This window comes from Schizosaccharomyces octosporus (assembly GCF_000150505.1).
Source record: "Schizosaccharomyces octosporus yFS286 unplaced genomic scaffold supercont6.3, whole genome shotgun sequence".
NCBI lineage: Eukaryota > Fungi > Ascomycota > Schizosaccharomycetes > Schizosaccharomycetales > Schizosaccharomycetaceae > Schizosaccharomyces > Schizosaccharomyces octosporus.
The window spans coordinates 2,872,206-2,897,183 of record NW_013185621.1 but is presented as its reverse complement, the minus strand read 5'-3'; the positions used below and the strand labels follow the sequence as shown (position 1 = coordinate 2,897,183).

The following is a 24,978-nucleotide window of genomic DNA, read 5'->3' as shown; positions in this document are numbered from 1 at the left end:
GGACTGAAAATAAACAAAAAAATAAAACTAAATTAAATTAAAATAGGTAAAGAATACTTTTGCAAATGAGACAAACATCAGCATATCTTATTGAAGCAAATAATGGAATTTGTAAATTACGGACACAACTCGTCAGTTAACTCATACAATGCTAAATCAACCAAGACTTAACGCCAGGTTCGAATAGTAACTAAAAGTGAACAACTAACATGGCAGAGTATATTTATTTGTCTTTAGTAAAAATATTTTTCAATTCCGGATGTCTTCTTTTCTATCAGCTTCTTCAATATCAAGTCGACTACAATATAAGTTCGCTGCCGATTTATGGTTAGTTTCTCATAATTTCTCATGCTTTTCCGGATAATGAAAAAAAACATTACCTATTGAAATAGTAAACATTCCTAACTAATGTCCAATTTCATTTATAATATAATTATCCTCATTAATGTTTCGTATTACCAGCTTAATAAATATATCTGTCAAAAAACACGCCAACTTGACAGTGATGCTAATACAAATTTTTAGTTTTTGATCTCGGTCAGCCAAATGTATACCTTAGTCTTAACTCTTATTCTTATAATCAATGAATATTTTGCTTTTCGACAGAAAGCTTGCTTACTTACGAAACATTTTCATGATTACCAAGAACTAATTCTCGTTTGACAGTTTCATATCGTGCCTCACCTGCAGAGTCAACACCACCAGACATAGAACTTCTTTCATTGCCTTCAGAACTCTTCATGCGAGACTTTGCACTTTTTTTAGCATGTGGAATATGCCGTTTGATAATACCAGCCAATTTTTTGCTTCGTGAACCATGATATTCCCAAAAACGGCTCTGGGATTCAGATGACCTAGTACTGCCGATCCTTCTACTGGCAGCCGAAACAACTGACCGATTCTCTTCCAAGTTGTCCATAATTGTAGGTTCTTGAAGACTCGTCAATCGAGCATTCATTGCCAGCCCTTCTAAGTTCACGGGATGATGATGCTCAGCCGATAACTGCTGGAGATTCAATAACTCTGCAGACATTTCTCGTTCATGCGCTTTAATGTTATGACTGCCCCTCATTTTGTCCACCAAAAGTTTACCAGAATGCGAAAGTACGGAGCGTATCAAATCACGTTTGATCCAAACAGCCAAATCTAGATATGAGCAAACCTCATTCCGGTATTCTATAGTAGGAACTGAGAAAACAAAACCGGTGATGTTTTCTAAACCTAGAGAACTCGTACCACGGTAACTCAATCGTAACATGACGCTTGGTATTTTGAAGTAAGCTATCAACATATTATTTCCAGCGCGATTCAACATTTCATGCAACTCACTTCTTCCTTCCAAATCCAAATATTTTTCTAATCCTAGTTCTTGCGAAGAGTCATTTTTCGCAGTATCTTCATTTCCAGAAGGATGACCGGGGGTAATTTCAGCCACAACTTTATTTGTTGTATTTGAATCTTCAGTACGATTGGAATACATACTAAATAAGTTCCCTTTGTTCTCATTTCCAGGAAATGCAAAATCAAATAGTTTGCTTGCTAACTCATGCTCGATTTGCAAGCTTAACGGAAACAAGTTTATTTCAAAATGTTGAACCACCTGAATACCTGCAACAGCCTCCGTTAATTCCCAATGGATCCGAATAAATTTCTGTTGTAACAGCTGTTCATTCGAAAATTCACTGTTAAAATACGGGCAAATAATATTTTCAAATTGGCAACCCGGTGCTAAATTTGAGCCTTTCATGGACTCAATTTCCAGAGTATTTGTATTGGATGAGTCGGTGTTTTCAATACGCCTGAACGTGGCATTCTGTAAACTTACGTCCAAAAACGGTCTTTTGTTATCCTCAAGTAAATGCCAAACAACTTCGTTAGCCATTATAAACCAACTGAGATTACATCTAGTTTTATTCTGGTTCTTTCCACGGCTTTGTACACTTGCGATAGATTCAATTAAATAAAATAATTCCTCCCCGCAGCGATGCAACTCGTTCTGCAAAAATAGCTGTTGAGCAATATGAGCATGGATATTAAAGGTTACATCATATAATTGATGTTGTAGTTTCACTTCCTCCAAATGGTGTACCCTGTTTTGTAACATAGCAACCATCTCAGGAGTACCGGTTAGATCACTAAAGTCGGCAGCTAACATTATTTCTTCCAAACGTTGACTTCTTTGTTTTTGAGATGGCTCTTTATAAACCAACAAATTAGTAATTATTGTGAACAAGTCATAATATTGGGACGAGTCAGTCGAGAATACTACACGTGGGACATCAAAAGTCAAAGTATCTGTATGAATATCCAAGTCCTCAAAAAATTCCCTCCTTGAACGCACAGTTTCCTTAAGTCTTAAATCGTTATGCTTTGTATAAACAACCGAAAAAGAAACTCGATGTAAAAACCTTGAAAATGCCGCTGGAGTCAGTACAAAGTCGAAAGTAGTCTCTAAAGGGACCCAAGGAGGCCAAACAGAGTTGCTTTCACAACCATATTTATTCAACACTAGCGTAGCTGAATCCGATACTCTAAAATCGTTCGCATCAGCAATAAAGAATTGGGACTCATTAACTTTGCATAAAAATCTTCTTTCCACAAGGTAGTTTATATCATTAACAGGAAAAGCGGGATCAATGATACTCAATATCTTAATCTGAAGACTTTGGATAGAAATAATTACAGCCTTCCTGGGGTTCATGTTGCACTGTAATTGAATCTGTGGAGCTATAAACCTGAAGACATAACTTTGTATTATATCGTAATGAGTATTAGACCCTCCTTCTGTGTTGTTATCGTAAGGAAAACTTTTTCCTGCAAGATCATCGGTTTTCACAACGAACTTCGTTTTCAGATCCTCCAGTAAGAATTTTAGGAGGTTTCTGGCGTTTTCTTTTTCTTCATTGTTATCAGAACCATCCCCAAGATAATCATCACCTGATATTTCCGGCGCTTTCTGAAGGTCCTGCAGGAAACGTATTGCTTTTTGAGACATGTAATAAGCGAATCCTCTTACCCTTTCCATCTCGTGAACATAGGATAGGACGGCATTTCTGACAAAATTATTCCACTTAATCTGAACGTTATGAGCAACGAATCGATTATTAAAAGCATGGACACTTTCAGATAAGGTTGCATATGACAAGTCAACCTGGCCAGATGTAACGTGGGACTTTGAATTATTTTTAATATTTTCCAACAAAAACCCTAACAACCGGTAATGATCATTCAAAGTAAGTACTCTTTTCTTTAAGGATTGAAATTCCTCTTTCAAATCCGAGGAGGATTGAGTACGAGTGAGTTCTTCTAATGTCTGGATTCTTTCATTCTCTGAGTTCATGTGCTGCTGCAGTTCATCCCTGCGCTTTTTAAGAAGCTCGCATTGAACACTTTTAGGATCTTTGTGACCAGGCATCATACAACGGTGTGTTTTTTCATCCCCAAAACGACAAGTATCAGCTACTATTTTCTTTTCATTTTTCTCATTCTTCATGTGTGGTTTTGTATGGCGATAATAAGTGAATCTCGGGGAAAAAGCCAGAGGATATATAGCGCACTTTTCATTTCGTTGAGGCAGTAACCAATCTGCCTCATGAAAGTCATCAATATCAACCCAAGCAGATGGACCTTCAACTGTCCTGAAAGAAAAAGATTCTTTATCTTTACCATCAAGAGCATTCACAGGTATAGATTTGGAAGTTTCTAAGGCACCTTCATCAAAGGAGGCAGTAATAGCTCTTAAGTCAATTGTCTTAAAATCAATCTCCGCAAGATGAACGCGCATAGAAGTAGTTTCTTGAGTTTCTCCAAAAGCTTTATTTTTCATTTCATGCTTTTCTGAACGCTGATGTAAATCAACCGAGAAATGCTCTACTTTGGCTTTCAGCCCTGTGGCACTCGCCGTCTTATCCTGCCAATTTTTGCTAGTTTTGAAGTTATACATATGGCTTATAAGAAGTGGCGATAACTCTATAGAATATTTCAAGGTAGCCAAATGTCTACCAAATCTTTTGGCAGAACCACTATCAAAACTCGGAAAAAGAGGCTTTCTTCGTAAGGGGTAGGACATATTGTTTGAAAACAAATGCCACCATAATGAAAAATGCGAAAACACTAAAGGAGTTAAGTGTATTGTGTTATACGTTCTCACGTCTTCAAATGCGTTTTCTAAATCCAAATATCGTGGAGATTCTACAGCAAGGGAACAATGTAAATAATGACTCCGGAATCTTCGATAAGCATCATACGTACCATACTTGCTGTCATGGCAATATTTCGGAATCATAGTTTTTATTTCCCAATGCGGTTTAAAGCTCCATAAGCGACATCGCATTTGACCGCCGCATACATCACAGTCCGGTTCACAGTGCCTTTCAGGTATAAAACCTGCTCGCCAGCGCACCTTACCAACCAATTTGGCTATTATTTTACGACATCGCATGTCTTTTAAAGTAATCTGAGGTCTGTGCTTATGCTGAGATTGCCTCGGCGGTAACGGTTGCCCATCAAGGATTCCATTTATTTGTCGAGGAAAGTCGGGTATCGTAAGGTAAAATTCATCACTATCCACAACTATAAAATTTGCTGGATTGTCATCACAAGCAATATCCCATTGTACATTACCACTCCAACAGAACTGGAAACCAGCACCAGGACCAAGAATCATATAAGGATCCCTAGAACCTTTAATGGAAAGAAATATGTCCCCATTCTCTAACCATCTGAAACGCAACCGTGAATGAGCAACCAGTCTTAATTTGTCCCAAAAACCTAAACGATCCGACGTATCAATCGGTATTTTTGTGAACGTATCTATAATACGTATGATATCTGTAATGGCAGGCTGATAGGATGTTCCCCATAACACAAATACTGGAAGTGAGGTATTGATATCAATATGAGAATCAGAAAACGTTTTTATGGGTGAAACCGTACGTGTAACATTCACCGCATACGGTAAACCCGAACAAGACTCCTTTGCAGAAATTACGGGTACTGTAACATCGCGGATTGCTTCAAGCGAGGCCAGCTGCTCAGTGATAACAAAATTACTCTTAAAATGCCAAGAGGTTAAGTCTTTATTTTGGTTCTGGCCTAATCTTGGAATATATACCAAAGGCAATGGATAGTCTCTTACTCGAAAGTTGGCTCTACGCATCTTCCAATCAATATACATTGGAAAATAAATTGAGTATCCATAATCCAAAGGTTGGCCACTTCCGACTTTATTGAGAAACTTGGGGAGATCTTCAAGTGGAAATGTGGGCTTGTCCAAAGTAAAATCAAAACCGTTAAAAGAGATATCAGCAAGTGGCGGTCTTACCGGTACAGGGATTAACTTCTCATCCAAATGTATGCTCTTCTCGAGTGAATCCTCATCTGGCCAATCTATCATTCTTCGCACATGTAAACGATTATATCTAAATTCTCTTATCCGCCTAATATTTGAGATCCATGACAAAGAATCGTATTCTTGTAATAACTGGCAAGCTTCTTCTTCGTTAACCTTGACTTTTTCCAAGAATGAAGCAGTATCAGTATCTTCATTGCCTAAAATATCTTGGAAGGTTTTTCCCAATTCATGAAGTCGCTTATCCATAACTCCTCCATCGATATCTGCAGAAGCACCATTACTAAATAACCTAGTGGTATCATATGATGATCCACTTGTACTATCAGATTCAGAATATTTAGCAGTACGAAGTAATCGTAACCTTTCTTCAAAAGCACTCCAACGGTCCATGCGCATTTTCTGCTCAGTCAAACCGATCCGATAAATCATGGACAAACGTGTTTCAAAAGGATCATCATCAAGCTCAAACTTAAAATTCGTTGACTTGACATTCACATGGGGAACTACACGAGGTCTTTTGCCTTGCTGAGCTAGTTCGTGTTGTTCGTCAATAGTAATGGGCTTACTAGAAACACGTATTGCTGCTTTTACCGTATTAATGGCGCTTTCAATCACTAGAAAAGGAACAAATTTGTGTGGAATACGAAGAGAGATATAGTCACAAGTAACTAAGTGTAACTTCCTTGGGCTTTCAAATCCGGCAATGCGATAATGAAAATCGCCAAGAGCAAACATCTTATCCCACAGCTCAGGGACGTCGGGATTACGAGTGTGTATTTGCATGAACTTAGCAAATAACTCTGGTAGAATCATATCTTCGCGTTTTAAGACGGTCAATCTACCAAGGTCAAGCAAAAGGTTGATATCGTCATCCAAGTCAAATTTAAGACGAGTGTTGGTTATTCTTAAATCAAAAGTTAAGCCATCAAGGCTTGACTTTTTACGACTAACAGGTTTTTCTTTTGTATTTCGTGAATTCTCATCACTGAATATAAACCGAGTAGCTTTGTATGCGTAAAGAAGACAGCAATTGTGTAACAATGACAAATATCCACGAAGGACACCAATTTCCATAGTCAATCGGGATGACCTCGTTTGATCATTGAACAACGTGGAGTACGTAAAGCTCGACTTCGGAACTTTAAGTAGTAAATGCTCAAATGCTGTTTGTTCATCCGCGTAAATCATTGATTTTATTTGAAACATCCCTATAACGATATTGAACCTGCGAGCGCCAACAGGATTGCTTGGTTCGAACGATCCATCAAACTGGTCAACATGACAATTTATACCTCGAGGATCATCCGATATTTCACGACGAATTGCTTTAACAATAAAAAATATTGAGCTACCCCGTATTCTAAGGCTTTTCAACCAACTTGGAATTTTGAAAAGCAAGGGCACCGACATATCAGACCCATCAACTGATTCATTAATATCTTTGCGAGGCTTTTGCGATCTCCAAAGAATTAAGAATTTCTTTAAAGATTTAACCACTTCCTCTTCCTCAATTCGTATTTTGAACTCATCCAGGAATAAATCCACATTACCAAAGTTATTATTATAAAAATAGTTGAAGGACAAGGTTATCATTTCAGAACTGTTTATGAGCCATTTCCTATTTTCCGGACTATGATAAAGAACATGGTTCGAAGCAAGTCGAAGAGAAGAGTATATTGCGAATACGTGTTCCAAAGAAATTAGGTACTTGAATTCTAAAAACATTGAAGACAAATTCGCAACGATCATGCCTGGAAAATGAGATTCTGACTCGGAAGATATCATAAATCGTACCACCGGCTCATACAGAGACATGGATACTTTTGTTTCAGGAAAATATAAATAGGGTGTTTTTGAACGCTCTAAAGTGGGAGTAGCTTCCTTTTTCTGAAACAGAGACATAACATCGTGTAATAGTTCCAGCCGAATATCAAGAGATGGAGAAGTTAGCGTACTATTTATGCGTAAGCTACTCTCCCGTAACTTTTCCGGCGTATTTGGATAGATCGCGTACTGTCCCAATGTGGACGTCAAGCAAGTAACAGTAACTAAGGGAATGTTAAGCAGATAATGGGGAGGATGACCCGGAGTATAATTTTCAATATTAAAGGACAATATTGAGGCTAATATCTGATGAACAATTGTTTCCGCGGAAAAAAACATTCGATGGGAAGGACTTTTCATGTTTAATAAATTAAGTGTACAGCCCAAGTCACTTCCATTGAAAACGTATGTAGCTCCAAGACCTGTCATGTTCCGTTTCCACAGTTTAAGAGACCCAATCTGGATTTGAATTTCTGAGAGTTTCACTATGAACGCTTCGAAACTATCCTTAACCAAGGTAGAAGAGTCTTCTTTAAATGCACTACTGGATGACTGCTCTTGTTTCAAGAAACCAAATAAAGGACCATCCAAATCAATGCATAAGATTCCAAATTTTACAGAGCAACGAAATTTGGTAAGGCTAGCGGGAGTAGAGTATTCATTAGTCGAAAATTGACTAGTTATGTTGATGTCTAAGAAATCAGTGATTTGCCGATTTTTACCTTCACAATCAATATAAAGCAGATTCAGAATCCGCAAGGAAAAATCAACACAAGATCCTTTCATATCTTTGCTCATACTATTTTCTATTCCCAACGTATTCCGGCTAGATAGTACTTCTGTAGATAAATTTCCTATCTCTAGAGTACCAACAGAGGGTATATTTATTTGTGCGTCTTGTAGGGATACATGAATCCATTTGATCCACCTAGTATTTAAAAATCGAAGCCATTTTTGTTCTAATTCCCCAAGAACAGAAGAAAGGTTCCTAGATCGTGTAGAATTACTACCCGAGGCCGTTGAAGATTTCGACTCACGCACTACCGTTCGATCATCATTACCGGTAACTAGATTGTAGTTTAAGCCTTTAATAACTAAACTTATAAAGTGGGGATTCGAAGTTGAAGGACGACGAATTCGTATACCAATATATGATATAGACACTCTTTGACCATTCGCAAAAGTATGTCTCAAGCCATATATGGAACCAAATCCAAATCTAGTGAAAGGCCATTTAAAACAATATGCCAGTACCCAGAAAAAAACATGAACCAAAAGAACTATTAACCATGAAGTTGAAGTAATTTTGGATGGCAAATACATTCGTAAAGCATTGAAAACGTCTCGAAGGAAACTCATAATTCATAAACAGGAAATAAATATAACAAAGTTTTTCAAACAACAAAAAAGGAGTGTAAAAACGATTAAACCCAAAGTATATAACACGAATAAAGTAACAATCTAAACAATACTCTCTAGCGAAGCAAACTGGTCGTTGAAGGATTATCCAAAATCGGAAGAGAGAGCAAATGACAAGAACAAAAACGAAAAGGACTTTGTTTTACAAAGGTAATGTAAAAAATTTAGGCCATTAAGTTTTGGGATTATGGTCGTGCACTATTAAACAATCTAATCTTCACATCCAGCATGGACTTATATGTCTGCTTCAACTAAAATTTCCTTTATAGAGAAATATAGTAATAAATAAGAAATCGAGTATATTTTTTTTGAGAATTAATTCATCAAGGCCTTGACCAACTTCACATGTAGTTGGTAAGAGGACAACTGGAGCCGTGATGGAAAAACAGTCACAGTACCCCAAAACCAACAACAATGCATGTCAAGCAAAGTTTCTTTACCACACACCAAAGAAATGGCTGCTGTCAAAGTTATCAAGAAGCACACCAAGCCTTTCAGACGCCATCAGTCTGACCGCTTCCACCGTGTCGGTGAGTCATGGAGAAAGCCCAGAGGTATTGACAACTGTGTTCGTCGCCGTTTCAAGGGTGTCATTCGTATGCCCAAAATTGGTTATGGTAACAACAAGAAGACCAGATACTGCATGCCCAATGGCTTAAAGGCCTTCCTTGTTCGCAACGTTGCTGATGTCGAACTTTTGTTGATGCACAACAAGACCTACGCTGCTGAGATTGCTTCTAATGTTTCTGCTCGTAAGCGTGTCGAAATTGTTGAAAAGGCCCGTGCTCTTGGTGTTAAGGTCACTAACGCTGGTGCCAAGGTTCGCTCTCAGGAGTAAATAGATTTGATCCTAGTGCAGTGAATGGAAAAGTACTTGGTATTGGATTTTTCATATGCTTACATTTCGCAGCATAAGTAAAAGCTGCTGTTAGGGAAATTTGTAAAGTGTACTCATATACAAAATCATTTTGTAATAAACCTGAAATTTATAGGAGAGGAGATATATTATCCAAAAGGGTAGCTTTTTCATTGAGCATAGCATTCTATGTAAATTCTCTTAAACGTCTTGAGTAAGCTTTTTAACTACTTAGACATCTCTATAATATGTATATTTTTTATTAGGATTTTGAATGATCTTTGAGATACAATAATCCATGAGAGGGCATTTACTTGTTCTTATGAATTTGCATTTTCTGTCGATTCGCTAAATTGTGGCATAACGTCAATATTATGAACGCTTTGACTAAAAACTATTTTATAGTAAAAGACTTTTTCAAATATAAAGACTTGAATTGAATTTACTGAACTCGTAACTGAGAATTACTTGTGGTTAAGTAAGCAGTTGCTACCGTGGCCCACTTCACACTCAAACCAACCCTTAACAAAGCTTCTCGTAATTACCGATTCCTGTACTTTTTGTTCATATTAATACTCGCAAATTAATAAACATAGCACTAGTTTAGTGATTTCTCTGAAACTTCTTCATTGAGTCACTTAGACGCTATTTTCTTGATGGAGACTTACGATGATTCATGTTTGCCGACGAATCCCACTACAGAAAATGACTATCATGGGAGCTTTCCGTATTGTTCTGTACATGCCCAAATTTTTGGCAGTGTGTCAGACAGTATGATCATGCGGAAAAAGGCACCTGCAAACGAACAAGAAGCTTTACGAGATGTGGTTTGGGAGACTCGGACGATTAACAAAAAACTTCGTAAGAAAATGCAACTACTTGTGCTTTTGTTAACATGATGTGTATATAGATGTTACGCCGATTCATCCAAACATTACGTCCATACTGATCGTTTCCAAGCCTGGAGATGAAGAAGTTGACGAGAAAGTACGAGAACTTATAGACTGGCTACTGTCTTTGGAAAATGTTGTTATATTTATTCAAAAAAGCATGGAATCTTTGTTTCAAAAACACGAGAGAATTCAATACTGGACCACTTTATTATGTACCAAGCATTCACAGTTGTTTGATTTGGTTTTGGCAGTAAGTACACATGTATATGATAGACGCAATATTTAACCATGATATAGTTGGGAGGAGATGGAACCGTTCTCTATACAAGCCGATTGTTTCAAAGGACAGTTCCTCCAATCATGCCTTTTGCCATGGGTACTCTGGGATTTTTAACGTATGTTAAACGCTGGTTAGCCATTTATTGAAAAACTATGAACTAATCAACATGGTAGACACTTTGATATCAATAACTACAAAGACTCCATTTCAGAAATTTGCAAGGAAATGTACATTCATCTGAGAACTCGCTTCGAATGTCGTGTTATGAAAAAACGAGACAGGAGCAAGCTTATAAGTATTGATCGTCATCTGTCACAGTCTTTGCGTGAAACAGACACTGATACACACGACTTTACGAATTCCTTGGTTGTTTTGAATGAAGTCGTTATTGACAGAGGCCCTAATACTGCAATGAGTGATTTAATGCTCTATGTTGATTCCAAGTATCTGACGACTGTTAAAGCTGATGGACTCTGTGTATCAACACCAACAGGATCGACTGCCTATTCGGTAAGTAGTGCTAACAAGAATTAATCATGCTAATGAAATAGCTGGCTGCTGGTGGTTCGCTTTGTCATCCTGATATTTCTGTCATGATTGTCAGTCCAATTTGTGCTCATTCGCTGAGCTTGCGGCCTATTCATGTACCTGATTCAATGGCTCTTCATGTTGTTGTTCCGCAAGATGCTTCTCAAAGCAGCTGGTATGTTAACACGATGAGAAAATAATGAAGAAATGTTTAAATTCTTGATTATCTAACCATTTTACATCAGGATTTCTTTCGACGGTAGAAATCGAACTGAACTATTACCAGGAGATTATTTGACCGTTCGTATTTCACGATATCCTTTCCCAACCGTGCATTCTTCAGAAGATGATGCCGATTGGTTTGAAAGTATTAAACGAACTCTAATGTGGAATCAGAATTGATTCAAAGTATACGAGTAAATGATTCATATCTACACCTATATATGGTTTATACGTACTAAGCGGTAATGAAATTTTGTACAGCCTTAACCTAACGCATCTCTCTCTTGATACTTTTTCGTAATTATATTTTTTTTGTAGTCTTTGTCTCAATTTCACGTAAATTGCTTTCGTCTGATTCATCTGGCTTCTGCTCCAAATCTGCTTGAGCAGCTTTGCTAAGTTTTTCTCCAAGGAAGTCTGTCAGTGTCGTGTCATTATCAGACGGATTTTCCAACTGTTGATGGTAAATGTTCAAAAGATGCTCTAGTGGGTTTTCCTTTACTTCATCATCGCCTTTTTCAGCGTTCAATGATTCTTGCTCTAGCTCATTATGCTTCGCAGATTGTTCTTCCAAAACACCTAGTGCCAAATCCTATACATCTTAGTGATTGTCGTTTTTATAAATATAACATACCATTTCTATATAGTTTTCATCATTGGAAAGATCTTGAAGGTCATGTTTGCCCTCAGAATTTTGCAATTCCTCATTTGCCTCTTTCAACTGAGGAAGAAACGTTTTGCATTGATCAAGGACTATAGATACATGATGAGTTAGTGAATGTAAGAAATTGATGACTTACGAGAAGATCGGACACGATCTGATTGTTGATTTGGGTCCATATGAGAAGTTTCTTTTTTTTGTTCTTGTAGAAAAATTCAGTGGTAACAAAAACACTGACAACACGAATGACCTATATAACTTTCTTTTTCTCGTATCAAAATGCTTCAAGCTGACAAGCGATATGAAATATCCTAGCTCGTTTCCTAGAATAATTTATAAACGATGGAGATTGATGATTACTGTTGGTAAACTGAGACAATGAAGTTTTAAGCTTGGCAAAAAAAGGAAGTTGCCAATTCAATAATAAAAAATAGCAGAATATCTCATTACGGAAATACCCAAAATAAACTATAACTAGACCAAATAACACAGGGAAGTCGTTTAGCAAGACTTTGAGAATGTGCGATTCTACTGGTTTTACTGGTGAACACTTTGAAGTTTTATGATGGTTGCAAGTTACAAGGTTGATTACAATGATGGTTTAGTCAACTTCTACAGTCAATCGAAACCAATTTGGTTAGTGCCTCAAAAAACCATATATAGTATTGTAAATAAGATATTAACCTTTCTAAACACGGCCAGCAGCAGCAACCTTGGCGTTGAAACGTTCCTTGCGTTCTTCGCCAGTAAGCTTTCTTTGCTTGTACTTAAGGGATTCGGCCTTGATAGCAGAAACATCCTTGTCGCTCTTCTTGGGGTTAGGATCTTCACGGATCTTAGAGAAAGCTTCAGCATAGATATCTTCGAGTTGATCACTTTCGATACCATCAGCAATCAAGCTAGAGAATTGCTTTTGGAAGCGCTCTTCATCATCATCAATAAGCATTTCCATATATTCAGCGACGTGACCACCATAGATGTACTTGCGGAGAGTCTCATCATCCAATTCCTCAGACTCAATGTCGTAACCGGGGAAACGGCTAGGAGAGTGAGGAACATACAAACCACCGTCGGAAGCACCCTTCATGGCACCGAAAACACGAGAACCAGTGGAGGTACGCTTCAAACCAACATCCAAGAAGACCTTGAAGGGACGAGGACCGTCCTCGATAGCTTCGGTGAGTTCAAATTGACCCTCAGGTTCGGTAATACCCTCGTACTTGTCAGCAAGACCAATCTTGATGAGAGCACGACGAGCGACCAAAAGACCGGTAGCATAAGCAGCAGACCAGTTAGCCAAACCCCACTTGATACCGTAACGGGGAAGTTCAGAAGAGTGAGCAGCGGCAAGAACATAATCACCGGTAACTCTGGAAGAGATAACTTGGCAGGTCACGAAACGGTTAGAGAAACGAACCACCAAACGGTACTTTGGTGCATTGTACTTGTTCTTGGCTTGAGAAATCAAGCGCTTACGAGCATAGTAGTCGGTCTTACCTTCACGACGACGACGGTACTTCGTTTGGAAGCGTGAAAAGTAAGGGCTGCTCTTGACCTGCTTAACGAAAGCCATTTCTGTAGACGGAGAATTTGACGCTTTCAATGTTCTACCATTTTTGTCGGTGGTTTCCCAATAGCAGTCACGAATGTCCACCCCTACCCTAAAATCCAAAAATTCGAGCTGGAGTGCAGTTCGTAAAAACAGCTGTAATGGTTTTGTCTTTAGTAGAAATAAAATTTATTTCGTTCGTAAGTCTGACATTGTCTTGCTTCTAATATGAAAGGAGGACTCATCTCTATTAATAAACCGTCTGGTAAATCTTCAGCTCAATGTTTGAATGGTACGGAATGATCGTTGGAGAAGTTAAGCATACAAGAGCGCATCAATCTCCAATTCGTTTAGAAGGAGTTTACTAAATAAATAAAATATAGAAATTAAGGCAATTATTTCTAAGAGCGAATTGGCAAAGTTTTTTCAGTCGGACCCTCCCCATCCTAATGATAAAAATAGCAAGCGCAAGAAATGGAAGCGCAATGACATTAAAATTGGTCATGGTGGTACACTGGATCCTTTGGCATCAGGAGTTTTGGTTGTTGGTCTAGGAATTGGAACAAAACAGTTACCGCAATTATTGTCTTGCGTAAAAAAATATAAAGCCACCTGCTTATTTGGATGCTCCACGAATACCTATGATTCCTCTGGAAAAATCATCCGTGTTGCTTCAAAAATCCCTAGCAAAGAAGAGATTGCAGATGGCTTAGCAGCATTTCGTGGTGATATTCTTCAGATTCCTCCATTGTATTCCGCTTTGCATATACAAGGAAAACGCCTTTATGAATATGCCCGAGAAGGATTACCCCTTCCAGAAAATGTAAAACCTCGTCCCATGAAATGTGATCACCTTGAACTTGTGGAATTTCACGAAAAAGGACAGCATAATTATAACGATCCTGATGTTTTTGCAAGCAAAGAAGAAATCAAGTCGGAAGAACTCCTACGCCCGGTTTCCGATAAAGAAAAGAAGGAGGTTGATAGTAATTCAGAGGTTACTGAAAAACATAACTCTCCTCAAGAAACGACAGATGATTCTCAGAAATCCCATGTTGAAGAAGATTCGGCTGTCAAAACTGCTTCTGGCGAAAGTATTACCAAAACAGAAGATAATGGTGGAACAGACAAAAATGAACCAAAGCCTAAAAAAAGAAAATTAGAGGTAACTGATTTGGAACGTGGATCACGTCCTGCAATTGGTCCTTCTGCGGTTTTGGATATGAGTGTTTCTTCAGGATTTTATGTGAGATCTGTTATACATGACCTTGCCCATCATATTGGAAGTGAAGCCCATATGGTGGATTTAGTTCGTACTCAGCAGGGTGATTTCTTTTTGGGCGGGGAGACTTGTTTCGAGTTTGACGAATTTCAATCTGCTGGTTGGGAGCAAAAATTAGCTTCATTATTGAAACTAGATATAGAAAACAAAGAAAACTGAATTGGATAAAGAAAGATAATGCGAATAATCTATTTAATTCTCTTCAATAAATAGTTATTAGAGGGTGAATGATCCGTGAATTCAAATCATTTATGATACCTATTGTTTCCGAACATATGTCTTAAACTCCTTCAATCGTCCAATTTGCCCCGGATTAGATAGATAGTTTTTTAGTTGATCCTTACGTTTCGTGGTCTTCTTCCCATAAATTAGCCTAGTGATCATATCAGCGGCAGCACCTGCTGTCAAGGTATCTCTGTCAAAAGGTATCTTTTTGTTTTCAAGTATTTCTCTCTGGGATTTGTAGGCAGGTTTTTTTCTCCAAGTAGCGTTTCTTGATATTAAAGCAGAAGGTAACTTATAGCGTTCGGCATAACTGTCAGCACCTCGGATTGCCAAGTCAAGGCTATTAATATTGGTTCCTATAACTTTTTTTTTATTATATGTATAATCACCCAATTTTTGCTTTTCGTAAGCAATGACACTATAATTTCCGGAATCACTGTCAGCGTCAACGACAAGCGCTCCTGAAGTCGTTGACAGAGCATAGCGATTCATCCTTAAAGGCACCCATGCGTTAGGAGAAATTGAGTATATATTCTTGTCATTTTTTTCCATGTCTTTTAATAAATCAGAAAGCTGTCGAACCTTTTTATAGTGGAGAGTGCTATGAAGACCAACTTTTCCGGGATCGTGATCTGCAACTTGCAGGGCGGTATCCTTTTTTTTGTTAGAGGTAGACGGAAAATCAAATTCTAAAATTCCAGAAAGAGTGGGTTGCATGTGAAGAGGAACGCGATTGAAAGAATCACAGAAATCCAATACTAAGCAATCTTTTTTACCAGGAGACATGCGTAAACCTCTTCCAATCATCTGCGTCAATAAATTAGGAGAATTGGTAGGGCGAGCAATAATAAGGCAATCGATATTGGGAATATCAGCACCTTCAGTCAATACCAAACAATTTACAAGTACGGGAAACTTTTTCTCTCGAAATTCCTCTACTAAGCTTCTTCTTTCATCGGAATTGGTACGACCAGATAAAACCCTTGCATCAATCCCTAACGTTCGAAAAGCATTACAAACTTTTAGCGAGTGCTCTACTGTGGTACAAAAAACAAGCGTTGAGTTGCGATTTCCTACTTCAGTTAGTGAGGCCTTGATTAATAAAAACGTGGACTTACTGGCATGCTTTATCCATGCCTGAGGAATTTCAAATATAGCGGTTTTTGATTGAACTTCACGCTCAAACATTTCGCAATCATCGCGATTCGTTGATTCTGCTAACTTCAAATTCGGCGACCAATTTATTCCAATCACTCTTTGTTGAACTAGCCTTATCTCAGTTAGAATTTTTTAGAATAGAAAGTATTGAGATTTACCAATTTTCGCCTATCATGTCAACAAAATGTCTGCAGGTGTTAGTGGATTCCTAAATAGATCACAGTACCTATGGTATACGATTTCATCAACCCCAGCACTAAGAGATCTCCCATCCGCACGATAAAAGGTCGCTGTGAGACCAACCAAGTAGACTTGTGAATTTGCTTCGTTTGCCCCAAAATGCCTTAAAACTCGAAGGTAAGTAGGAGCTGCCAAATGATGCACTTCATCAACAATAATTAGTTTAAAATCTTTTGGATTATATTTTTCTAATCGATCTCCTTTCAGTGACATGGGAGAAGCCACAGTAATAGGGGCATTGCCAGTAGCATGCTGCGAGCCCATATCAACTTCAACGTCCTTTCAAATTAGAATGATAATTTTGACTAATATATAATTTACCTGTTTATTAAAAATTTCCAAGAAAGTTGCATACGCTTGCTGAGCAAGTTCTCTTCGATGCACAAGGATTAAACATTGATTGGCATTGGTTCTTAATTCAGGTGTCTTTTGAACGAGATGTGGGAAAAGAGCCTTTAGCACTGTTAGAAAGTAACCTAGGAAATACACACTTACGGTCTTACCAGATCCAGTAGCCAAAGATATGCCAACCCTTTTCTTTCCTGCCTGGAATGCCGCTATGCAAGAGTTGATACATTCTTCTTGATATGGACGAAGAATTTTTCCAAAAAGACGAATTGTATATACGCGTTTAGACTCGAACAGCCGTAATGACTGGTGTGGTAAAATCTTTTGCAGAATAAACATATTTACTCCAAGTAGTCGACCTTTACTATGCTATACATATAATATTCATAAATAAAACACAATTTTTTCTAGCAAGAAATGATAATTGAGTAGTAAAGGTTAAAACACGCGGGCTGGTTATGTAGTTTACGACAAATTGTTTAGGTTAAAACAAATACTTTATTTACTTTCAAGTTCAAAATTGAAATAATTCGGGCATCACTCACGGTGGATATACTTTTGAAATTACACGAAAAGTGATACGCAGAAGTTATGCTTACTGGGTTGGCTAATTTATTGGAAGATGCTATTGTTTGATAGAACAAAAAAATAAGATGTCGTCTATCATAATAATATGATTGAATAACTTATAACAAATGTTAGAAAACTAAATCACTTTATCCGTATGCCTTAGATGAGATTCGTCTATTTGCATACACGTAATATAACTTTTATCCCAGATGTATTATACAATTCTTAAATTTACAAAAACAAAAGCTCTAAAAGCCACTCCTCTTCTTCTTCTTTTTTGGTCTTGCTCCATACTTACCCGTGACGACCTGAGACATAACCGGTGTAGCCTGGCTTGAAAATTCAGGAAAGGATGATGACTGTGATGGAGGAAGAGCATCCTCTGAATGTACTGTAGCAATCTGACTGGAAGGAAGGACAAAGGACGACAATGAAGGCTCAGTAAACTCAAGGGTCTGACTGGTTAATGGCTCAGATATATCGACAGATGAATCTCCGATGTTGTATGTAGTATTAACTTTCCCTAAACTCCACCCCTTTAGCATTTCACTTGCATCTTCGTGAAGTTTCACAGGCTGCTTAGTTTGAAAAGGTGAAATGAAAGATAGTTCAGCACTTTTAAAAGACTCAAGATTTACATCTTCAGTAGAACCAGGAAAAAGTTTAGCAAACCCAACAGAAGACATTAAAACGTAATTACTTATGTGATGCAAAGTGTTCAGTCTAAAATCAATCAATGATTTGAACTCAGTATTTGAAGCCAATGGAGTTACCCAAACTCTAGATAGATTCTCTAGGAGCTCTTTAGAGTGTAAAGCATCACTATTATTTGAGGATAAGCTTAAATGGGAGATATGCGGAAAATATTCAGGAATGGCGGTACCTTTTATATAATCCACCACCTCGTCCAGTCCTTTAAACTGGGTAGACAGCTTTTTACTTTGCAATAAATCAAATAAAGTCACTATTGACTCGCTAAATAACATTTGTTTATCTTGCAGATCGTTTTTTAATTGTATGGAGAAGTCATTAAGGGAAATTAGACCTGATTCTTCGGTTTTAGAGGTAAGCCAATTTTGTAATTTCCTGACGGAAGGATGAATGATATATGTTTTATAAACTTCTGCTTCTTTTTCAAAATTATCGACATCTTTTTCCCTGTCGTCTAGACTTAAGTACTTCAAAGATGCCAAATGTCGAGTTGAATCGTTTACCTCCTCTATTTCATATAACTCCGAAGAACTTTTTTCACATATCAAGTTTATAGTTATGGAACCATCGGAACGATGAACTATAACTGACCAAAACGGGGAGTCAAAGCGAGAGTCTTGTGTAGTCTGGCCATCCTCAGCATCAATGAAGTAGCACGGTTGCATTGTTAATGATTGTATAGGGACCTGGATATCATGCAAGAGAAGAAACGGAGGTCCCGAGGAGATAGCAAGCGCCCTATCTTTAGAAAAATGAAATTCTTGAATAATTCCATTTAGTCCTGAATACAATGATACGTAAATGTTTTCTATAAAAGCGTTGAAAACTTTCATTTGAAGGGTAGGATCACGGCTACGATGATGTTTCCAAACCAGTAGAGGTTGAATTGGCTGTTGAATATCCATCCATATAACTGCATCTGTCGTTAAAATAAAAAATTCGGATGCAACATGCAGTACCTCTGAAGATACTTGTAAAATAGCTGAGTCCTTGTCACATTTATATAACAGACGCGGAATAGACGGGTTCGAGGGATGAATATGTACTACAGCTTCTTCATTTGCTAATAGTAGTCCAAAGGAGCTAGCCTCCCAAATTATTCTATATCTATTTTTCGACGGTGATGGTACTTCTTGTTGGTCTGTGTCATCACTCTTACTGGCAAATGGAATATGGGAAAGAGCAGCATCATAAGTGGCTTGAAAAGTACCCGAAAGATACTCTCGGTAACCATCTTCTAATATTTGCCATAATTTCCAGTTCCCTGACGCAGATACGGTAGCAAAAAGGGAGGGATCAGAAGGGTGCGAAGACATATGGACGAAGGCATCGGAATCATAAACATCCTTTGCATAAAGAAATCGTAAAGGGATAGCAGAAATGAAAGCAGGAAAATCACTCTGTTCAAGAAAAAGAATATGATAACTGATTTTAAATAGTACGACCTCCGTGGCCGTTAGTACGTAAAGAAGGGACGATGCTTCAGGCCCAAACATCACTTGTAAGATTGGTTCCTGGAATTTCCATGAAGGATATGGGTGCAAGTGAAAAGCCGGAACATGTAACGAAAAAGGTTGTGATTCCATACCCAAGGCAGACTGCAACTTCGGGGTTGCTTGGAACATCCACGTAGACGGTTTGCAAAGGTACAGAAAATGGTTTCCTTCTTCTTTTTGATTTTGAATGAAAGCAAAACATTGTGTAGGAAGAAACCGACTTTGAGGTGTAGCAGGAAGAATTCCAATAGCCGATGTGTTGATAATCGATGAGTCAAATACCTTGCCAGCTTCTGTTGTAAGATACGACTCTCTACTTAAAGGATATAGAACCTCATGCGGAATATAGCAGAAAATACCGTCGGTGCGGATTGCATCGTTTGCACTTGATGCCAGCGAAGTAGCTTCACTAGAAAGACGTCCGATGTTTGGAAACTTGTAGTTAGAATCTCCTGGTAGTATTTTCCATGTATATTTTGTTTGTACAAATCCACTATCCGCATGAAATGGAGAACGCGTAAAAGCCCATTTGTTCTGATCAACTGTTGAAGCACGGTGAGTCCCGCTGGAATCTAGTAATTGACCAGCACCAACTAAACCATAGTCCAATGAAATAAAAGAAGTGTTGTAGATCGCATCAGCCGGCCATGTTGACATCGAGCTCAGTGTTCTTTCTGTATGAGCTCTGCTCAAGGGTAAGTGGGTGTTTGGTTATAGAAAACCAAATAATGGGTAGCAATCCAAAGAATAAAGTGACATAAACAAATATGTAAATAAAAACGACTTTTGATTCGCGTCGCTTTTCATATTATATTCTTATACTTACATTAACTTGCATTTATAATTTCCACTTAAACCTCAGAGATCCTTGTATTTTTCTTTTTGCTCACTGGTTTTTGTATCATTCTACAATAATATGATACCCTTTTTTAACATGTAAGAACTGCTAGTCAGTTACAGGCTATTTTCTCACAGTTTTATTAGTGAATAAAAATTTTTAATAAAAAAAGAAAAATTTCTGTACATTGAAACAATGATTCCAGTTGTTGCGAACTGTTACTTTCGTTTGGTCTAGGTACATACGCTCTTGCTCATCACCTATAAGTCGTACCACCGGTGATTGACGACCAGTTTCAGGTTATATCTTGCTCTTAACCAGAACATATTTTGGGAAAGATATTTTTGTGTGTAGATTAGTTCTGAATTGTAAAAGTTCCGAAGGATTGACGCCTGAATCAATTCTAAACTGCATGGTTTAAAAATCCCTTGGAATGAATTCAATTGCAAAAATATCAGATGAAATAAACAAAGCAATTCTTGCTACGCCATTAGAAAGATCATCGAAAAATGAGAAAAGTACTGCGTTTGAGGCGGAAAGTAAGGAAGAGGAATACCACGCTCACTTTGAAGAGGAAACGCCAGTTGAAAGCATCATAAAAAATCAACAGTATGTCAAAACAAATCTGGAAAAGGCTCCTAATGAAGAAGATGGTTCTGTGCAGGTTCGCCATGCCAACATTATGCGAGTGATTGCATACTGGCTTCGCATATGTTTAAAACGAATTTGCACACTGTTTTTCCATATTTTAAAGACAACTTTAATGCAGTTTGTCGATGAAAATAAAAAAGTCACATTTTTCAGCTTTCTTTGGGGCTTTTGTCGTATCATCTTCTTTCCTGCCTTTCAAACCGCTAGACGTCGTCGGAGAACTCTCCCTACTCGTCCTAAACGTCCAAAGATGTATTCATCTTACTCAACTCCATCTTTTCGTCAAAACCGTTATCCCAACTTTCGTTCCGAGTCCAACGTTCTTTCCCATAGCACACCTCTCGTCCGTCACTTACTTCCTGATTCTATAACTGAAGAAGATATCGTTACCGTCTCTGATCCCATAAGTCAACAACCAGAAGAATTACCATCTAAAAAGATCGGCCATAACACCCAGGGTCCTGTTATCAGTCCAAATTCGTCACCTTCCTTTCCTTCATCTTCCTCCTCTTCATCATTATCGCATCGTCCTAATGTTTCCGCCTCTTTTACTATAATTAATGATCCACTCAAGTCGCCATCTGCATCAAATATGCGCATTCGCAACATCACTCTTTGCGCCGACAGAATTCCAAGACCTTTGCTTTCCAATAAACTTCCAAAGAAGACTTTAGTTCTTGACTTGGATGAAACCTTGATTCATTCAGTTTCTCGCGGTAGTAGAACTACCTCTGGTCAACCGATAGAAGTACATGTTCCTGGCGAGCACCCAATATTGTATTACATACACAAACGGCCTCATTTGGATTATTTTTTGGCGAATGTCAGCGAGTGGTTTCATTTGGTCTTGTTTACGGCTTCCGTGCAACCGTATGCAGATCCCATTATCGATTATCTTGAACGAGACAAGAAGCTTTTCGTAGAGCGTTATTATCGTCAGCATTGCACGCTTGTGAATAGCTCTTTTGTTAAAGACCTAAGTGTATGTAAAATTCATTTATCACGTATTATGATAATCGACAATTCCCCTGCCAGCTATGACATTCATAAGGAGAATGCTATTCCGGTGGAGGGTTGGATTAGCGATCCTAGCGACGTTGATCTATTAAATTTGTTATCTTTCTTGTATGCTTTGCAATATGTTCAGGACGTCCGTGCCCTTCTTAGGCTTCGGCTTGCCAAGTAATGGCTTTTGTTTTAATGATATCTTGAGTTCATTGGCGTTTCTTTTCGTTTTGGTTATTTAAATTTTACTTTCTTTTTTCTTGTTACTTTATAATTTGCGTTCAGAACATTTCTAAGAGCTTACCTACTAAGCCCTTTAATATGCTTTGACTATATGATCGTTTATTACTTTCAGCACTATTTATATAATGGAAACAATCCTTCTGCAAAAACTTACAATGTTCTTGAAACATACTTCGTAAATTATCAAGTAGTAACTGAAGGAATGCAATAGCATTTCATAAGGTTGTCTGTGTATGTAGCTACTTGGTAAGAAGGCGGAAAACATAAATGTCGATTTCTAATCTTTTCATGTTGTCAGATAATTTCACGATTTACTACTTTGTTTATGACGGGTGTAAGATGATTATTATTAATTACCCAGATATATGCAACATGTATCAAAAAAGAAGTTATACCAACGTAAAGACTGTTTAATCCAATTAAGTATAACTCAGACTGTCCCAAAAACCAACCTTAACCAAACACTGAATTTTTCCAAAAATCAAATTAAACCTATTGAAATTTAATACTTTTAACAAGGCCTGCCTTGATACCAGTTTCTTCACCACCATAACCGTGCTTGGGAGGACCTTTATAGATAGCCTTTTTACTACCAAGCTTCTTCTTCGCTTTCTCGTAACGCATACGTTTCTTAAGACGAGGATTTCTGTTTTCTTTCGGTCTATGAGGAGTAAGACCTCTGTTTGTGGCAATGTCCCTAGTAATTCCACGCTTATCTCCTTCACCAAGTTCAAAGAGTTCAGGATGTCTAGAGGCCCGTACCAAATCACGCTCGTAGTTATGATCTTCTTTTCTCTTACGTTTCTCACTCTTAGATTTTGAGGATACAGCGTTATAATATTCTAAAGCATCTTGGTCTGCAAAATCAACTTCTCGGTCCTTGTTCGCAAGGAGACCTTCGTTCTCAGGATCTTCCTCATCCAAATCAGCACCTTGAGCCTGATCTTGTCCACGTGCAGCAGCTTCTCGTAACAAACGTTGACGACGCTCATAAAGACGTTCCTTATAAGGCACATCCGTGTCACCAGAAAGATCTGTTTGAGCTCTGGATCGCTTAGCTGCTTTCTGGTCAATTTGGTTTGCGTAAAATCTAAGAGAACGTCGTTTTGCAGCCTTCTCCTCTGCATCCATGGAATCGAGCATAAGACTTTCGCCATAGTCATCGACATTGTGGAGAGCCTTTTGAACACCTTTGGCCTTTGCTTCTCGGAACTTCGATGTAATGTCGTCTTCTTCATCGTCTTCCTTTTCTTCATCAACTTTATAAGCTTCTCTTCCACCATCAACCAGCTCTTCATCGTCTAATTCTTCCGCAGAATCCTGCATGTCTGATAGATTGTCATCCTCTTCGTTTTCTTCAGAAGCTTCTGATGCTGGGTCTTCCAAGCGGTCGTTCGTTGCTTCTTCTCCTTGAGGTTCATGCTTGGATATTTGAACATCATCAAGATCGCGGAAGGATTCCCAAGTTTGCTTGCAGCGAATAAGATCCGTCATAATTGGATGATTTTTTATGTCCTCTTCACCACCACGCAAAAGAGCGAAATAGAATGTAAGAAAAGCTATATAGGCACCCAAAGCATTGACTTGAGCTTGAAGGAGAGCTGTGGGTGTACTTTCTAATTTTTCTTTTATTTCTTTGTACGAAGGCTTAAGGTCTTTGTATTCTTCCATGAAGAGCTCAAATTCAGGGTTCTTGGTACGTAGAATCTTAAGCAACTCTGACCGGGGCATGTCTGGGGATATTTTTTGGTCAAGTTGTTCAATTGTAGCTAAACCGTCCTCATATTGAGAAGAATCAATCTTTGACTTATCGGCCCATTGACTAATATCATCAACGGCGTCTTCTTCAGTCAATTTTTCAAGACGCTTCCTCTGAAGACGAAGCGCTTCTTGTTCCTCCATACGAGCATCAAACTCTTCATCATCTTCATCATAATTTTCATTGTCGTAGTCATCACCTCCATAATAAGATTTAGCTGAACGTCCCCAACCCTTCTCATCAAAAGCTTCTTCTTCATCAACGGGTCCCTTCTTTTGACCCGTTAATTCTTCTTCATCAGAAGTCGCGCCCTCGACATCTTGCTCGTTCTCTTCGTCACTGGATCCTTCTAAACCAAGCACTTCCTCATCACTAAGACTCATTTGATCTTCATCTGCCTTCCTATTTGAGTCGCCATCGAAGAGAATTTTGTCTTGCGACTTGTAAAATTCATCTTCAGAATCCGCAACATCGTCGTATGTTTGAATGGCGTCCACCTTTGCTCGTTCGTCTATAGGTTGGTCGATTTTAGCTTGATTTTTAGCAGAATTGCTTCTGGATTTTTTTCTAGCCATTGTTGTAGACAAAAGGATGAATTGATTTAGTTTTTTATTATGCCAGCAATATCTCTGGTACGTTAAAACACATAACATACTCAAAAAGACTGCGTTAATAAACAAAATAGAGTAAAAATGATAATAATAAAAAGAAAAAAGAAAAAATGGTAGCAAGATACAAACAAATGTTTATCTACTATGCAATTTTGGTTGAATGAGTTTGTACTCGCATCTACATCAAAATGAATTGAATTGAAGTTTTATAATATGTATAGCTTACATAGTGTTTACTAAGAACATATACTGTCAT

At 38.0% G+C, this 24,978-nt stretch overlaps 10 protein-coding genes across 10 annotated transcripts; 4 read left to right on the top strand and 6 right to left on the bottom strand.

The window, feature by feature from the left end:
- Window positions 1-197: 197 nt before the first annotated feature.
- On the bottom strand, window positions 198-8,965 carry SOCG_01849 (uncharacterized protein). Its single transcript, XM_013164802.1, has one exon. The coding sequence runs from the start codon at window positions 8,534-8,536 to the stop codon at window positions 620-622; it is 7,917 nt and encodes a 2,638-aa protein (XP_013020256.1). The 5' UTR covers window positions 8,537-8,965; the 3' UTR covers window positions 198-619.
- A 37-nt stretch (window positions 8,966-9,002) lies between these two features.
- Window positions 9,003-9,559, top strand: SOCG_01848 (60S ribosomal protein L32). Its single transcript, XM_013164801.1, has one exon. It carries the CDS (start codon window positions 9,015-9,017, stop codon window positions 9,432-9,434), a length of 420 nt encoding a protein of 139 aa, XP_013020255.1. The 5' UTR covers window positions 9,003-9,014; the 3' UTR covers window positions 9,435-9,559.
- Window positions 9,560-10,108: 549 nt separating this feature from the next.
- On the top strand, window positions 10,109-11,555 carry SOCG_01847 (NAD/NADH kinase; the record flags this gene model as incomplete). The annotated part of the gene is made up of 6 exons (XM_013164800.1): window positions 10,109-10,313; window positions 10,363-10,595; window positions 10,643-10,740; window positions 10,799-11,135; window positions 11,177-11,328; window positions 11,399-11,555. The coding sequence occupies 6 exons, from the start codon at window positions 10,109-10,111 to the stop codon at window positions 11,553-11,555; spliced, it is 1,182 nt and encodes a 393-aa protein (XP_013020254.1).
- A 121-nt stretch (window positions 11,556-11,676) lies between these two features.
- Window positions 11,677-12,215, bottom strand: SOCG_01846 (uncharacterized protein; the record flags this gene model as incomplete). Its single annotated transcript, XM_013164799.1, has 3 exons — window positions 11,677-11,967; window positions 12,010-12,128; window positions 12,176-12,215. The coding sequence occupies 3 exons, from the start codon at window positions 12,213-12,215 to the stop codon at window positions 11,677-11,679; spliced, it is 450 nt and encodes a 149-aa protein (XP_013020253.1).
- A 254-nt stretch (window positions 12,216-12,469) lies between these two features.
- Window positions 12,470-13,633, bottom strand: SOCG_01845 (60S ribosomal protein L5). Its single transcript, XM_013164798.1, has one exon. The coding sequence runs from the start codon at window positions 13,607-13,609 to the stop codon at window positions 12,725-12,727; it is 885 nt and encodes a 294-aa protein (XP_013020252.1). The 5' UTR covers window positions 13,610-13,633; the 3' UTR covers window positions 12,470-12,724.
- A 180-nt stretch (window positions 13,634-13,813) lies between these two features.
- Window positions 13,814-15,026, top strand: SOCG_01844 (tRNA pseudouridine synthase; the record flags this gene model as incomplete). Its single annotated transcript, XM_013164797.1, has 2 exons — window positions 13,814-13,877; window positions 13,969-15,026. The coding sequence occupies 2 exons, from the start codon at window positions 13,814-13,816 to the stop codon at window positions 15,024-15,026; spliced, it is 1,122 nt and encodes a 373-aa protein (XP_013020251.1).
- A 99-nt stretch (window positions 15,027-15,125) lies between these two features.
- On the bottom strand, window positions 15,126-17,177 carry SOCG_01843 (ATP-dependent DNA helicase Irc3; the record flags this gene model as incomplete). Its single annotated transcript, XM_013164796.1, has 7 exons — window positions 15,126-15,448; window positions 15,482-16,165; window positions 16,211-16,362; window positions 16,409-16,438; window positions 16,477-16,769; window positions 16,812-16,943; window positions 16,986-17,177. 7 exons carry the CDS (start codon window positions 17,175-17,177, stop codon window positions 15,126-15,128), a joined length of 1,806 nt encoding a protein of 601 aa, XP_013020250.1.
- A 479-nt stretch (window positions 17,178-17,656) lies between these two features.
- SOCG_01842 (RNA polymerase I transcription factor subunit Rrn6) lies at window positions 17,657-20,272 on the bottom strand (the record flags this gene model as incomplete). Its single annotated transcript, XM_013164795.1, has 1 exon — window positions 17,657-20,272. One exon carries the CDS (start codon window positions 20,270-20,272, stop codon window positions 17,657-17,659), a length of 2,616 nt encoding a protein of 871 aa, XP_013020249.1.
- Window positions 20,273-20,446: 174 nt separating this feature from the next.
- Window positions 20,447-22,566, top strand: SOCG_01841 (Nem1-Spo7 phosphatase complex catalytic subunit Nem1). The gene has a single exon (XM_013164794.1). It carries the CDS (start codon window positions 20,887-20,889, stop codon window positions 22,288-22,290), a length of 1,404 nt encoding a protein of 467 aa, XP_013020248.1. The 5' UTR covers window positions 20,447-20,886; the 3' UTR covers window positions 22,291-22,566.
- A 105-nt stretch (window positions 22,567-22,671) lies between these two features.
- On the bottom strand, window positions 22,672-24,694 carry SOCG_01840 (U3 snoRNP-associated protein Utp3). Its single transcript, XM_013164793.1, has one exon. The coding sequence runs from the start codon at window positions 24,684-24,686 to the stop codon at window positions 22,845-22,847; it is 1,842 nt and encodes a 613-aa protein (XP_013020247.1). The 5' UTR covers window positions 24,687-24,694; the 3' UTR covers window positions 22,672-22,844.
- Window positions 24,695-24,978: the final 284 nt, after the last annotated feature.